The sequence below is a fragment of the Varanus komodoensis genome, unplaced genomic scaffold (genome assembly GCF_004798865.1).
Source record: "Varanus komodoensis strain SLA01 unplaced genomic scaffold, ASM479886v1 scaffold23, whole genome shotgun sequence".
Lineage (NCBI taxonomy): Eukaryota > Metazoa > Chordata > Lepidosauria > Squamata > Varanidae > Varanus > Varanus komodoensis.
The window spans coordinates 4598915-4616219 of NW_025335627.1; the positions used below are offsets into that span (position 1 = coordinate 4598915).

A 17305-nucleotide genomic window follows, 5' to 3' on the forward strand; every position below is an offset into this window, starting at 1 on the left:
ATTCTCTCTATATATTTACTCTTTCTCTGTGAGCCACCTTTGGAGGCCACTGTGGCATATAGGCAGCATATAAATATGTGAATGAATACATATTTTAAACAATGGCAGCCTCTGTGGTGGTTAAAATTCATGATTTGTTCAGTTACAATTAACCATTTTTAGATGCTTCCTTAAACACCTTATTTATGTTCCTTTAGGGTTTGGTGCTTTTGTGGATAAGACTGTGTTGCCCTTTGTAAACACACACCCAGAGAAGTTGCAGAACCCCTGTCCAAGCAAGGAGACAAAGTGCCAACCACCATTTGCTTTCAGACATGTGCTCAGCCTCACAGATGATGTTGAGAAGTTTAAAGAGGAAGTAGGGAAGCAGGATATATCAGGGAATCTTGATGCACCAGAGGGAGGACTAGATGCCATGATGCAAGCGGCTGTCTGCGGGGTAAGAGAACTGCCATATGATAATAAGCACCATAATAGACTGTGTTTGGAAAGTTTAATTAGACTAAGTATTGCCTTAAAAAATAGAAGATGGTTTCCCAGCCTGGGACAGAAATCTCAGGTGGAGTGTTGGAATAGAAGTTTTACTGTTAGCCAGAAACATCATCATTACATTACATTTATATCTTGCCTTTCCCCCCTCTTTAACATTCTTCTTCCCCAGCTCAGTGATCACTGAACCTTCAGGATCACTGTTTGCTTACCATGAGTGGGGATAGTGCCAGAGAAACAGAGAGTCTCATCAGTTCATATCAGAATGCAAATCAAACAAATCCACACATCAATTCCTACTACAATTGTTCTCAGAAACTTTTTAACTGTATATCCACAGAGATTGCATTGGTTCTATAGGATCTAGGACTGGGTTTTCCAAAATGGCACCTGGAGGCACAAAGGCGCATTCAGACACCCTCCTTGGTTCCTGCAAATCCTCCTACTGCTCCCTATTTAGTTTTAATTTTAGACGTTTACCCAGTGGTCACGTTACACTTCAAAATTCTAAACATACAAACTAGCCCCAAAAGCAGTCTTGATCTTAGGTCCTGCTGCAGTTCTTGATACCTCCAGATAACTCTAAAACCACTCTCTAAAATGTTCTAAATTGGAACAAATCTTTGGCTTGCATCATGACAAACACCAGTAGTATGGTTTTATAATGGTTTCATTAAAAGCTCCCTTGTAATAAAAATAGAATATCCTTTCTTGGATATTGCAATCCTTCCTTGGAAATTGCTAAGCAATTTTTGCCTTGATTATTTGTTTTACTGTTTTTATTAGTATTAGTTTTTACTGTTTTCAGATGTGTTCTTTTTTAAAATCCAGGATAAAATTGGCTGGAATAATGTGACACGCTTACTGGTATATACTACAGATGATGGTTTCCATTTTGCTGGGGATGGTAAGCTTGGGGCCATCTTAACTCCATTTGATGGGAGATGCCACCTGGAAGAAAACATGTATAAAAAGAGCAATGACTATGTAAGTTCTCATAAAAGCAGCAGCCAACTAGCTATACTCTAAGTGAGTATATAGGTATACTGAGTAAAACTTACTATTTCAAGCTAATGCTGGATTAAACCTTCTGTGACACAGAAATGCTGTATTAGGAAATGTTCTAATATTTATCTTAGAATTAAGAACAACCTCATTTTGAGGAAGGAATGAAAAACATGAAAAATACTCCAATATGCTACTATTTAAAATATGATCATGATTTGTAACTACCTGTTCTTATATATATATAGATAGATTTTAGTCCCTGTATAAGTTTTTGTGATAATTTGTTCTATGAACTGCTCAAAGAGCTTTGGCTATTGGATGATGTAGAAATAGTCAAGGCAGAATAGTCAAAGCAGAGATACCAGACTAAGATGCACCCACTCTCTTCAGCAGCAACAGTCACATCGGCAGAAGAGAATGGATATCTGAAATGGGAAGGGAGCAGAGAAACTCCTGAAGGGCCACTACTGGTCAGCAGCAGTAGCTGAAGTCAACACTCATAGAGGATCTTACCCAGTAAATGCCAGTGACACTCTAACTAACTCTAGTTAGTACTGTGCAGAAGAAAGCAATAGGAAACCACTTCTGAATTTTCATTTCTTTGGATTACAATCCAAAATGATAGATAGTGCCAGAAGATGAGACACACCCACCCCCCATGATGGAAATTACTCAATGAGTAACTTGAAAAGAACAAAGAACAAATATGAATAACTCTTTCTCTAATGAAGCAACTAGATCAAAGCTGAAAAGTCTAATGGCTGGCATGCACAGAGATGAAAGGAAAGTCTGATGCTATGCAAAACATATAATTGGAACATGAAAAGTTTGAATCAAGGCAAACTGGGAACCATAAAACAAGAAATGGAATGGCTAATCAGCACAGTATGAACAAACTAAAATTAAATGGAATGAGACATTTTCAATCAGAGATCACCAAGTGTTTTACTCTGGAAATGACAAACTCCATGTCTTCTGTGACATGAAGTAGCTTGAGCGCTAAGGCAAGATGTAGCACATACAGTAAGAGGCTGTAATGCAAAATATGACTAGATAATATCAATCAGAATTAGTGGAAAACCTATCAAGATAACCATCTTTCAAGTCTCTGCTCCAACAACAGATGCTGCTGAAGAAGAAATTGGAAATGTTTGTGCTGGTGTCCAAAAAGAAATTGATAACATACCAGAACAAAACAGGCTGACAATTCTAGGTAAATTGAATGCAAAAGTAGGAAACAAAGCAGTATCAAATGCTGTAGGAGAATTTGGCCTAAGATTAAGAAATGAAGAAGACGAATGACCTGTAGAATTTTGTGAAGTCAACCATCTGTTTATTGCAAATACATACTTCAGCCATCAATTCAATTTGAGACTTCAGCCAAGAAATAGAAAGAAGACTGAGACTTGGAAGGGCAACAATGAAGGAACTAGAAAAGATAATCAAATATAAGGATTTTTCACCAAAGACCAAGGCCAAAATCATTCACACTGTTGTATTCCTGATCACTATGTAAGGGTGTGAAAGCTGCACAATGAAAAAAGCTGACAGACAGAAAATTTATGTGTTCTAAACAGAGGAGAGTTTTGTGAATATCCTGGACAAACAGAAAGACAAACTAGTGAGTCCTAGATCAAATCAATCCAGAACTTTCCTGGGAAACAAAAAGGATAAAACTTAGGCTTTCATTCTTTGGACACATCATGAGAAGGCAAAACTCACTGGAGAAGATAATCATGCTAGGGGAGGTCAAGGACAGAAGAACAGCAAGTCCAAATATGAAATGGATTGTCTCTATAACAGAAGCCACAGCCTTTCATTTACAAGAACTGAGCAGGGCTATTATGGATAGGACATTTTGGAGATCTTTCATAAATGGGGTCACCATGAGTTAGAAACAACTTGACAGCACATAATAGCAGCATAAGAACATGACACTTCTAAATTTTTATTTAGATTTTTATATCTGTGATTATACGATGTTCAGCTTTCACCATAGTAATAATTCAAAATAAAAGAGCAGACTATAAATATTGGCTTCCAGAATTGTGGATACTATCTTGCTGTTGCTTATTCCATAGCTTCTGCAGAACAAAGTGGGAAGATGCCTAATTGAGATTACATGCTTTCTCAAGCAAATAAAACTATAGTCCATTTTGAAAAAATCTATTTTAAATGGACTTGTAGATCCTAATTAACTTTACCTGGCTTCTCTACCACATGAATTATTATGGAAAATGAATTATTATGTACCCTGGGACTTGGAAAAAGAGTCTTCCCTTTTGTTTCCTTTATCATACAGGATTATCCATCAGTTGGGCATTTGGTACAAAAACTTAAAGAAAATAACATCCAGCCCATTTTTGCTGTTACCAAGAAAATGGTTGATACGTATCAAGTAAGTAAAACTCTCAGTGGTTAAGAAGGTAAAGAATACAATGCCTGTGGTGAAAAGAATGAAATGCTATTAGAACCTGGAATCTTATCAGTCCAAGAATACACTGGGAACGCATATTAGCTATTTTGATTTCATATTATCAATCTTAGAAACACGTCTAACAGAGTGACTGTATTCGCACATAACAACAAACCACGGCAGGAATGGCTTGTTGTTATATGTGAATACTGGAAGTAGGGTAAAATATGGCACATTTGGTTACCATGGAGAAAAAATGGTTTGTTCAAAGGTTTCCACATTTCTGCATTGCTTGTCGTTCTGGACGAAGCCACTTAACCATGTTTTTCCATTGTATCCCCATTTCAGCCAGCAAGCTTGATGGTGAGATCAGCTGTGGCAGCTGCAGATGCTCCAGCCATCATTTTTTGCTGCCCTGTTCACCTGGCAATGCCTGAATTGCCAGCACGCAGGGTGCTGATTGGCTGACTCCATGTTCCCTGTCCTCCCTTCCACTGTGTGCCCCCTGCTGTTCTCATGTCTGCCTTGCCAAGCCCACCTTGCTGGATTACCCACCTTGCATGCCACCTTGCCAGATAGCCAAAATGGCCATCTTGCCTGCCTTGAGAGGGCCCACCTCCTGCACAAGCCTTGGGCAAGGCCCCTATGTCCCTGATGTAACAGTCAATTACCCCAGAGTGCCCACCTCCCCCCGGCTCACAACTCTCTGCTCGGCATTCCCTGGTTCCCGAATCCCAGGGCCAGACACTGGATGCAGCACATGACAACCCGAGTGTTGGGAAAACTTGCTTATTAAAATGCAAGAGTAACACAATGCGGGTGGAGGATCTTAAAACACTCTAAAATACAACACGCTAACACCAAAAACTTGTGAAGGGAAGGGAAAGGGAATTGGAGAGCAGCGCTTTCACGAAATCCAGCCTCAGCTCCCAAAAGACCCCTAAGGCCAATTGGCTGCCTCATACCCAAATTACAAAGCTAGCTGTCCCTAAGACTAACGCAGTATACAGTACCCAACGTAGCCTTCTCCAGCTGTAGAACAGCATGGCATCCTTTGGCATAGCCTCCGTCAGCAACAGAAAACCTCTCCTCAGAGAACCCCAACCTACCTCAGCCTCCAGTTTTTATCCCTAACAGATCAAACAAATGACTTATGGGGTGACACCTCTGAACATTACCCAGGAGAGAATTGTCTGCCCTTTAGCCCTGAAGTCTCTGGCCTTGGGGGGAGTGTGAATTCTCCTGTCCTAGGAAGTAATTTACAGTATCTTTAGACTTATGCATTCCAAGCACCACTGAGCCCTGCTGCTGTCTTGGTACCTTGCTTTCCATGAATCACGACCTGGCTGAAGCAGCCGGGCCTCTGAACCTAGTATTAACCCTTTCCCAGCCAAGGGGTCCTCAGCTTGCTCTCTGTTTCATCTGTCTCTTGCAACATGGGGCCTCGCGTGAGAGGCAGGCCCTCACAAAGTGATCTCACGGCCCACACATATGAAACAGGCAATACCGGCATCTCAGCAATCCAGTAAGGTGACACACAAAGTGGGTGATCTGGCATGGCAGCGTGCAAGGCAGTGAGGTGGGGAGAGGAGCCAGCCATGCATCAGGGAAGCTGCAGGGAAAGCCGCGTGTGGTGCTTCTTCCTGGTCACTGCCCTGTGTGAAGCAGCACACGGGCAGTGTGCGCAGCCTTGCTTCCCGGGCAGGCATCCCAGGGAGTGTACACCCCTCCATCCCTGGGACCAGAGCCTGCACTGCTGCCTTTTATGTGCCTGCTGTGGGGAGGCAGCCCCAGCAGCACGTGCGAGTCCTGTGCACGAGGGGGAGTGTCAGACGTATGCACTGTAATCAAGGGGAAAGATACAGGTGCTGTGGGTATGGACTGCATGGGCAGAGTGTGGCAGCAGCGGGGGGGGGGGTGCTGCTGTGCTCTTCCTGCAGATATACTGCTCTATTCTGTAAAAAAACAGCAGGGGGGAAAGTAGTGACGGGCTGAGAAGACGCCCAGGGCAACGGAGGAGAGGCGGGCAGGAGTGTCATGCACTGGGAGTGGTTCACAGCTATGGGGGCTCTGGCATTCATGCCGCCACCTGGAGGGGAGATGAAGGTGCACTGAAACTGCTCATGAATGAGGCAAGGAAGGTACACTTCATGGCTTTTCTTGGCATTATGTCTGAACATAGCCAGTGAGGCAATGCTTGTTTCTTTGTCTTTGTTTTCATTGCTAGAAGCTCAGTAAGATGATCCCCAAGTCTGCTGTGGGAGAGCTACAGGAGAATTCAAATAATATCATTCAACTCATCAAAGATGCTTACAATGTAAGTCTTACTAAGTATTGTTTCCATCCTTCAGGACTGGATTTGTAGCCCATTATCCTTTGCAGTTCAGAAGGATGTGTATATTAGTGTAAGCACATGACAAATTTAGAGATTCGGTCCAAATTTCAAATATATGTTAACGGTAAAGGTTTCCCCTTGTCGTGAAGTCCAGTCATGTCTGACTCTAGGGGGCGGTGCTCATCTCCGTTTCCTAGCCGAGGAAGCCAGCGTTTGTCCACAGACAGTTTCCGTGGTCATGTGGCCGGCATGACTAAACACCGAAGTGCACGGAACACTGTTACCTGCCCACCGAAGTGGTACCTTTTTATCGACTTGCATTTGCATGCTTTCGAACTGCAAGGTGGGCAGGAGCTGGGACAAAGCACGGGAGCTCACCCTGTCCTGTGGATTCGAACTGTCGACCTTGTTTAAACCACTGCGCCACCCGCAGTCCCTATATATGTTAGGGAATAGTTAAAAACTGCCTACTTCACCTATTTAGCTTTTACAGTGTAGCCTCCTTTAACACTGTAGCAGAATATAAGTTATGAGCATGCCCAGGAAAGGATTAGCAGCTTGAATAGGTACTGAGGGAGAAAAAAATGGTCAAGAATTGTCATGCTTTCTCACTATTTCTTTTCTATCTGAAGCATTAGTTAGTTATAGGAGCAGTTCCAAAGACTGCCTTCGTCTCTTCCCACAAACTAGATTCATATTTGCTGTATGCTTAAAAGGGCATGGCCTCAAGGAGATAGGTGTCCCCACACAGAAATCCCTCAGCCAAACACAAGCATTTCTGTACTTACCACTTTTTCTTTGTGAGTTTTCAACTTTGTTTCCTAGCAAAGTTTATGTATTTATTTGGTTTCTAAACTGCCCATTAGCCAGAACAGCTCTCTGGGGAGTTCAGAGAGTCAAAATACATAAACACAATGTCCAATGACAAATTAAAACATTAAAATCAACCCTAAATAATACATTAATAAAATAGCAACACTAAAACAGGAACCATAAGCTTACAACAGCCACGCTAAAATTAGTCCAAGGGTACAGCAGCAATATAAACAAAACATATTTTTATTAGAAGATTTAAAATTATTTAACTATTAAAATGTTGTATGAATAAAAATGGTTTTACCAGGCACCAAAAGAAATGTAGAGTGGATGCCTGGCACACCTCCTTGGGAAGCTGAGTCCATAGAAAGGGTGCCTTTTTCTAGTAGCGACCCGCTTAAGCCATTTTCTTTTCTTTAAGAGTGGCTCTCTGAGAAGGATCTCAGACAAAGACTGGATAAAGGTATTACTTTAGATAACTTGACCTCAAACAGTTTAGGGCTTTAAATATTAATGTAAGCCCTCAGAATTGGGCCTGGACTTCAGCTGGTAACCAGTGGAGTTGGAAGAGGACTGGCATATGTTATCCTGGCAAGTCCCCATCAGCAGCCTTGCTGCTCTGTTTTGAACCAGTTGAAGTTTCCAGAACACCTTCAAATGCAGCTCTACATAGAGTGCATTATAGCAGTTCAAATGAGAGGTTACCAGAGCATAGATCACTGTTCCAAGGTTCCGCCTGTCCAGATGGGTATTAGTTGATAAATCAGCCTGAGCCGATGGAAGGTGCTCCGAGCTGCTGAGTCAACCTGTGACTCCAGTGCTAGTTCAGGATCCAAGAACACCCCCAAAGTATGAACCCTATCATTGTGCAATCCCATCCAGGACAGATTTAATGTCACCCAACCAGGCAGATGATTCCCCTCCACCCCCACCCCAGCAGCACTTCCACCTTATCTGAATTAAGTCTCAGTTTATTGGCCCTCATCCAATCCATTACCAAGCCCAGGCACTGATTCTGAGCAGCCATTGTCTCACCTGTGTGTAATGAAAGAGGGATAGAGCTGAGTATCATCAGCATGTTGATAACATCTCAGCTCACACTTCCGGATAACCTCCCGAGCAGTTTCGTGTAAATGTTGAGGATGGGGGATATATCCCATGACATTACTACCCTGGCACCGAAAAACAATCCCCCAGCACTACCTTCTGGAACTGGCCAGTCAGGTAGGAATGGAACCACTGCAAAACAGTACCTCCAACTCCCACCATCCTATCCAGAAGTAGTATTATCAAAAGTCACTGAGAAGGCGAGGAGAACTAACAGGGTTGCACTCCCCTGTCTTTATCCTAGCAAAGGTCATCCCATATTGCTCCTTCTCATGACTGGGCTGTTAAAAATGCAGTTGTGGGGGCTACGTATTATATATCTTTCAATTCTAGTCAGTAATACTCAGGTAGAGCCACTGGAAGAGAACAAATCAAACCTGATTATCTGTTCTTGGATACTTTATTTATTTATTTATTAAAACATTTCTATGCCGCCCCTTGCCGAAGCCTCAAGTCAGCTGCTGCAGAATAATAAAAGTTCTATAGGTCCTTGGGAGTCACTTGTCCTTGGAAGGTATTTCCTAGTTCTTTCTCTTGTCACAGGAAATTCACTACTATTATCTCTGGCTCTGCTCACTTCTGCTCCAGCATGTTCATTTAAGCATTATGCTGATGATTTATTAGGCCTGTGAGAAAAAGAGAAACCTTTAGAGGCTGTCATGTCTGGCTCCCCTATACTTTCGAGGGTATACTTTTCCACAGACAAGACCTGAGGCAGTGGGAAAGGAGATTACAGCTAATATTACCTTCCTTTTTTTCCTCTGGATAATAAGATGCATATACTTGGGCTTCCATCAACCATATTCTTATTTTCTTGCAGAATTTGTCTTCCAAAATTATTTTGGACCATGATACTTTGCCAAACTTCATCAAAATCTCATATGATTCTTTCTGCCCTAACAACGTACATACAATGGATAAACCACAAGGGAAGTGTGACAATGTTAAGATAAATGATGAGGTAGGATAAATATAATATGTATCTGTTCAAAACTGTTCTTACTGTTGCTGATGTGCGTGTAGACGGAATGCCAGAAGGCATCTTATTTCTCAGGAGACATGCCATTTGTGAGAAGGCCATTTCTCTAGCACCCACCCCCAAAATCCTTTTAGAGATGTAGCTAATTTAAACATGTCACTTTTAAGTTGCAAATATGCTCTGCTTTACTGTCTGAATTCTTTTCTCATTTGAACAATCCAAGCAAGACGGTGACTGGAGTAACATGACACGGCAACCTATCACACGGTGGTATCCCCAAGAGATTGTTAGTGTCGTATGGTATGAACCCAGCCTGGTTTCTGCATGGCTACATGGACAACAAGCTACCTTGAGAACCAATGAGGTTGTTGTAGGGATTGTTGTGTTCACAGTGGCTTTATGGCATCATCTGGCAAGTGATCCCATCATGGGTGTCATGCAGGGAACTGGCCAGTTAGTTCTGTGGCAAGCATGTCAGAAAAAGCCCGTGCTGCTTTTGCCATGGAACGATTGGGCGAGTGCCAGTGTTGTCATGATTGAAGTGCCCAAGCAGGGAACAATCCCCATCGGTGTCAGCCCTCTTCACCACTGCTGCGAGCCATTTTGGGCTCACTGTGGCTTCTCTCTTTAAGTGTTTGTTTGTAAGATCAAGAAAGCCCACTGTGAAGCCAGTGTCCATGATCCCCATTTTGGACAGCTACAAGTAGTTCTTTCAAAGTGTCCCAGCGGCAAGTTGGAGGAACTGCCCATGGTTACCCAGGCTGGGCTTCTTTTGTGCAAAGCAATTTGTGGGGGGGAAAGTATTTTTTTATTAGTCACAGTTCTGCAGCTTCAAATTTTCACAGTAGTACTATTATGATTTGATGCCTAAACTGGGACAAGGTCCAGGGGGTGAGGGGTGCTTGCTGCCATGGGCAGCAGATACTAACCCTATTGTCCAGAAGAGGCTACAATTATGTTTCCCCCACCTTCATTTCTCTTGACAGCTGTGAGTTTTCACAGAAAGATACCAATCTTTCCCTCCCCTTCATTATTGCCACCAGTGAACTCTAGGCGCACAGAAAAGTACAAAGGTACACTGTACCTCCTTTTCCTAAAGAAAAAAGACTGCTGAAAAAAGTTTTGACTGCTGAAAAGGGAGCCAAAAGATTCAGTGGGCAATGTGTGGTGTTGAACCGGTTAATATATCATCTTGTGCATTTTTTAAAGTTCGGGCAACCATGGAGAGTCCCTGTAAGTTGCCACGGGGACACTTTGAATGGATTGGTCATAGCTGTCGAAGTGGATATTATGAAATGGAGAATCACAGAATCATAGAATAGTAGAGTTGGAAGGGGCCACGAAGTCCATTTGTTGAAATATGATATTTCATTTTTGTGGCACTGTGGAAGAATAATTTTAATTATTATTTATTGTTGCCATTGGTTTGATATTGTTTCTTACTGTTATTGGTTATATATTTTGTTTTTATTGATTATCACTGTAATTTGTTTTTGGTTTTATCCTATTGTGATGTTGAGTCTTGTTTTATATTTTAAATGCAGTAAACCACCCAGAGAACCAACTGACTATAGACATGGTATAGAAATGTTTTAGATAAATAGATAAAATAAATCTCTTCTAGATTTCTGAATGTATGTGCTTTCTTGCACAATGAAAGGAAAAGCTGCACAGGCTGAAAATAAGTTTAAAATAACTACACACAATAAATGGCTTGATATCAAGCCATGCACCATGTCATTTTATGACAATCTTGTGACTTACCTTACTTGAAAGAAGGATTGTGACAGCTTATTATACCATTAACAGCAGGATAACCTTGTCACAACCACAGAGAGTCAGGCATTACCCTACAAAGACCTATCATTTTCCAACCTGGGCATCAAAATGGCAAATACTCATACAGTTGAATATAAACAACTGTAAACGAATGCATCTTGGGGCAAAAAATCCCAACTTCAAGTACACACTGAGCGGTTTGGAGCTAGCAGTGACTGAGCAAGAAAGGGATCTCGGGGCAGCAGGGGGCAGCTCAGTGAAAATGTCCGCCCAGCGTGCAGCTGCTGGGGAAAAGGCAAGCTCTATGCTAGGCATAAATAGGAATGGCATAGAAAACAGGGCTGCCAAGATCTTACTCCCCTTATACAAACTCTTGGTATGACCACACTTAGACTATTGTGTTTAGTTCTGGTCATCTTACCTGAAAAAGGATATTACTGAGTTGGAAAAAGTGCAGAGAAGAGCAACAGAAATGGTCAGGATGCTGGAGCAATTCCCCTATGAGGAATGGCAACAGCAACTGAGACTGCTTATCTTAGAAAAAAGGTAAGGGGAGACATGATAGAGGAGTTTAAGATAATGCATGTGATAGCATGATTTGGTGAAAGTGGAAAGAGAATGATTTTTCTCCTTCAAACCTGGAGGTATCCCGTGAAGCTAGGTGGGAGATTTGGGGCAGATAAAAGAAAGTACGTCTTTCTACACCTATGGAAAGCTATATTATCTATGGAATGCACTGCCACAAGAAGTGACGGCCATCGATTTAGATGGCTTTAAAAGGAGATTGGACAGATTCATGAGGAAGGAGACGATCAGTGGCTTGCTGGCTGTGTGCTAGCTCTTTTCCAGAGATGGCATCCCTGCATATACCAGTTGCTTGGGCAGCCTTGCACCCAGCCTGCTTGAGGGACCCTCTAGGCAGCTGCTTTGCCATTTTGTGTACTGAGTGCTGGGCTAGATTTACCCTTGGTCTGATCCATTATGGCTTTCCCTATGTTTTTATGTTCTCTGCAAGACAGTACAAGCAGCCTGACAACCTTATCCACTGCATTGAGAAAAGCGCCTATAGTGCACTGTATGAATCCAGGGGTGCCTCCTTTAAGAAGGGGAAGGGGAAGGGGAAGGTTCTCAGTGCTGTATAGGAAAGTGTGGAGTAACTTTCCTAGGAAAATGCAGTCACAGCTAGAGACATAAAAACATAAGAACAACCATGCTGGATCAATGCATGCAATTTGAGCAAATCGATCAAATGAGTCCATCATTCTGTTTACACAGTGGAAAAACAGTTGCCCACAGTATCCCTTAAGCAGGAATACAACAGCCGCCTCCTGCCCAAGCTATCCAGGAACTGCTCCACATGGGCATACTGCCTCTGATACTGGATGTGGCCATTGATAGCCTTCTCCTCCATGAATTTGCCCAATCCCTTTTAAAGCAATCCAAACCAGTGGCCATGATTACTTCTTGTGGCAATGAATTCCATAGTTTAATTGTGAGCCATAGAAAGAAGTACTTGAAAGTACTTCTTAACACAGAAGAGGGCCAGGATCATTTCTTGACCATCCCAGAGTGCAGGACACAGAATAATGGGCTCAGGTTACAGGAAACCAAATTCCAGCTGAATATCAGGAAAATCTCATCTCTGTTAAAGCAGTATCCAGGAATGTTGTGGGATCTCCCACACTGGAGGCATTCAACCCTAGGCCGCCATCTGTCAGGGTTACTATAACTTGATGTCCTTCTTTGAGCAGGGGGTCGGACTGAATGGCCTTCCTGGCCCATTCCGACTCTATGGTCCTATGCTTTAAAAAAGCGTGTGAGGGTGTGCATGCACTTGCATGCTGGATATGCTGCTGCTGCTAGTCATTTGTATATGAGCATCTGTGCGAGTCCGGATAAGGGCTCTGGCATTTGTGGTGAGGGAAATGTTCCTTTCCTCCTAGAAAGGGCTCTGGAGTCCCTATGGAAAATGCTCACTGAAAATTGATATTAGCACTAATGGGAGCACAGGAAGAGCAGTTTTCATTGGGACTCTGAACAAGGTTGAGGCTAACCCTTCTACTCAGTCTATATCAAGGAATTTGCAATTACTATTTTACAGGCCATTACACATTTTATGTAAAATGTCATTTGGCTCTTAACTGAAGATGCAGAAATTTTTGTCAATTTTCTGTTATCCTCTTAGGGTTATGTTCTCAAGCTTTGTATAGTGGTGGAGAATGAGATGGGCTTCTAAGTCCAGCCTTTGTTCAACAGGTAAGAGATACCTACTGCATGAATTCTCTAATAATGTTTATTGAGATGGGTCAATTCTTTATTTTTTACAGATTATCTTCCAAGTAAGAATTACAGCAACAAAGTGCATTGAAAACCACACACTTACCCTCCAGCCTCTTGGTTTCACAGACTTCGTCACTGTGCATATGCACGGTCGGTGTAACTGTGAGTGTGATGAGGAACCACCCAGTAGTTCTGACTGTAGTGGACAAGGGAAAGTAGAGTGTGGAATCTGCAGGTAATCAAATTATTTCAACTAGAATCCCACCACTAGATTATGTGATCCTACTATGAAATGCTGAGCATGAGCACAATCCAAGTGGCTGTTTAAACGTCTTAAGTACACCTTTTATGTTAGGCAGAATCTGTTAATGAAACACTGGTTCCAAAATGCACAACTTGCTAGTTTAAACGTTTCTAAATGAAAAAATGGAGTTTGAGATTTTTGCATGAGTGCAATTCAAGGCAAAATCTGAGGAAAAAATGCCTAAAATACTGAGAGCAGCAGTCCTACAAACTATTCTCTTACCAAATCCTCAAAGCTGCCTGTCATTTGACGAAGGATGTAATCCTGTGGCCTCCTGACATTGTCTGGAGGATATAGGATTATTCGGAGATGCTGCTTTAAGGTCCTGCAACCTCAAAGCAGGGCCCCCCAATTTCCCTTCTTGAATTCTTTAGAAAAACTATGCTGGCTACTTTTCTGAGGTCAAAATTAGTCTCAAAGAGGAAAAGGTGCATGGCAGTAGGGTGGGAAGGAAAGGAGGTTTGAGGTAGCAGTGTGTACCATATCCAAACAACACCCTAGCCTCCTTCCCTTCTTTCCCCTCCCCCTTCCTGGGGCTTCGTCTAGATATGCAGAAACAGTCTCCTTGGGGAAATGCAAGGATTAAGGGGCAGTGGTGGCAAACATCTCCAGCACCACACCTCAGTCCATGAAATGGATGCACATACACTTCCGAATTCAGAGGTTTCAGCACTGTCATGAGCTAGGATTCCTCCCTCCATGCATTCAAAGCCGCAGACCTTTCTTGAAAAACATTCACAATTGCCCAAAGCATTTTCCAGACACACAAACACCTAGAATGATTCTCTGAGAATGCACAGAGTGGTTTGTTGCACCCAGTCTAGTAATCACCTCCAGGAACTCTCCCGATGAGCATCCTGCTTGGCTGGTCAATTCCAGAAATTCCAGTCGGTGGTGTTGGGAACTAATGGATCTGCGCCATGGCTATTATTCCATGGTGTACGACAGGATTCCCTATTGCTGTTCAACATCTACATGAAACCAATGGGAGCGGTCATGCAAAGGTTTGGGCTGAAGTGTCATCGATCATCAGCATGCCGCTCCTCCGCATGCCGCTCCTTTGCTGATGATGCATCATGGAGTCAAGAGCTGTGCCCACCTCATCTGTGTCTGAGAAACTCCCTTGCTCCAAGCCCCCATAAGCTTGGTTATTCCCAGGGACTTCCGTTCCAGATGGGGAGTCTGGCCTTGAGATTAGCATCTCTGCTTTGCTTATCTCAAAGTCTGGGGGGGGGTGGCCCACATTCTAACCCCCCCTCACATCTCTTCTTCTTCCTCTGATTCTTCTTCTGGAGACCAGCCAGCAACCCTTGAAAATGTGTCCCCAAAGCAGTTGTCTTTCTCACTTCCATTATGTACATTGAGTGTGGAAGTCATAGAACTGTACACTAGGGCATTTAAGTTATGGGATAATTGCCCCAGGGTCCTCTCCATGTTCCATTCTTACATAGTATATAAACTGGAACTCTTGAAAAGGGGCACACACAAGCAGGGGGATTGCATTAGATGCCATGTATACCAATAATTTTAAGTTTTTGAATATGGTGCCAGATTTCATAACACTGCTAATATTTCCCTCAAGCCCTTGGGAAAGGGTAACGTCAAAACAAAAAAATAGATAATATATTGAGCTGAAAATAAGTATTACTAAATAACTGGAGAAGTTTTGCAAAGTAAATTTGCACAAGTTTGAAAAGCAGGAAGTTTGCTTGGCTAGACAAGTCCATGGGCTGAACTCGGAATATGCTAAGGCGAACACTAATTATGTATAGGCAAACCAGTTTTCAAACACGAAGTAGTGAAACTGTGTAACAGCAAAGGATGCTGTGATATTTGCCTCAAGCTGTCAATTATTAATCATTTTTTTATTCTGAATATTTCTTCTCTCATGACAGTTGCAATCCTGGTTTTACTGGAAAGAATTGTGATTGTAAAACTGGAGGTAAATCTAGCAAGGAATTGGAAAAGAGTTGCCGAAAGGATAACGCCTCGGTCATCTGCTCTGGCCTAGGAGATTGTGTATGTGGGCAATGTGTATGCCACACTAGTGATGATCCCAAAAAACATATTTATGGTACCTTCTGTGAATGTGACAACATGAGCTGTGAGCTTCACAATGGTCTACAATGTGGAGGGGAAGGTGAGCAATGATGAATGCAATACATTTTTTATTTCTCCTGGTCTGCTGTTCTAGCAGGCTGCACTTTCTATAGCAAGCTTTTAAAGTATGTAAGTACAGTTATATACCTCCATCATTTAACTTTCTGACACAGCCTGAAAGCAGTCTGAATAAACCAGGCAATATAGTTTGGAAACAAGTCAACTGATCATCTGTGTAATTTCCTTTCACATAATGGTTTATTGTCCAAGTGTGCATGTTAAATATTAAATAATTTCTCTAAGAAATTTGGTTTCTTAGCAAAACCAAATCTTTCAAAAGTTCTTGTGCCAGTAATTGACAATACCTGCATCAGACGTTTATTGCAGTATTTCACAAAGATTGCCTTTTAAACTGGAGTGTTTCATTTAAGAGTACTGTCCATACAGAGACGATCCTCCATTTTCAACTCCACTCTGGTGAATTTAAGTTTTACATTTGAATTATATATGGGAAAACCTTACCTAAACTCTTTCCAGAACGAGGCCGGTGTGACTGTGGAAAATGCAGATGCACTGATGGATATGATGGCAGTGCCTGCCAATGCAAGGCTTCAACAGATGGCTGTCTGAACAGTAACGGGAATGTATGCAGTCTCCGTGGGCAGTGCCAGTGCAATACATGCCACTGTATCTTAGGCTACCAGCCACCACGGTGTGAAGAATGCCCTGGCTGCCCATCACCCTGTGCCAAATACGTGTAAGTGATATGTAGAACTTTACATTTTGGATGTTGTTGTTGTTGTTAGTCACGAAGTCATGTCCGACCCATCGTGACCCCATGGACAACATTCCTCCAGGCCTTCCTGTCCTCCACCATCCCCCAGAGTCCACTTAAGCTCACACCGACTGCCTCAGTGATTCCATCTAGCCACCTCATCCTCTGCCGTCCCCTCCTTCTTTTGCCATCTGTTGTTCCCAGCAATAGGCTCTTCTCCAGGGAGTCCTTCCTTCTCATTAGGTGGCCAAAGTATTTGAGTTTCATCTTCAGTATCTGGCCTTCTAAAGAGCAGTCAGGGTTGATCTCCCCTAGGACTGACCGGTTTGATCGCCTTGCAGTCCAAGGGACTCGCAGGAGTCTCCGCCAGCACCACAATTCGAAGGCCTCAATTCTTCCTCATGGTCCAGCCTTCCTCATGGTCCAGCTTTCACAGCCGTACATTGCAACTGGACATTTTGGATTCCAGTATGCAAAAGCCATCCTTTTATACATGGCTATATCTTTGCTGGGATGACTGAACAGTAGATCCTGCTCTCCAGTCTTGTTGCCTTACAGCTGCAGGAAGCTTCACTTGAATGCAGGAATTGCCCGATAAACCAACTCTTTTGTATCCCTCTCTCCAAAGTTAGCGCAACAGACGTATCATTGGACAATTGCTAAGGATTATATAATTTGAATGAAATATTAGTATAGATAGAAATAGACAAATTCGCCATAATAAATATAAATAAAAACTCAAAGACTTGTATTACTCAGATAAGGGGAAAAAATCAATGGAATGACCCAATGGAGCGGGTTGGAAATAGCGCCAACCTACTGCGCTATTTCCAAAAGATAGTATTTGATGACTGCTTGGTACCATGGCATCTATAATGCCATAAAAGCCCTGCTGGATGCAATCAAAAGCCTTCCTA

At 42.6% G+C, this 17305-nt stretch overlaps 1 protein-coding gene across 2 annotated transcripts in view; it reads left to right on the forward strand.

Annotated features, from left to right (window-relative positions):
- ITGB2 (integrin subunit beta 2) overlaps positions 1-17305 on the forward strand; it is a 50989-nt gene that overhangs the window by 26909 nt on the left and 6775 nt on the right. For both annotated transcript variants that reach the window (XM_044431875.1, XM_044431876.1), the window contains exons 6-13: positions 198-439; positions 1321-1476; positions 3800-3895; positions 6141-6230; positions 8992-9132; positions 13257-13444; positions 15409-15653; positions 16151-16370. In XM_044431875.1, coding sequence (XP_044287810.1) covers positions 198-439; positions 1321-1476; positions 3800-3895; positions 6141-6230; positions 8992-9132; positions 13257-13444; positions 15409-15653; positions 16151-16370 — 1378 coding nt within the window. The remainder of the gene's footprint in view (positions 1-197; positions 440-1320; positions 1477-3799; positions 3896-6140; positions 6231-8991; positions 9133-13256; positions 13445-15408; positions 15654-16150; positions 16371-17305) is intronic.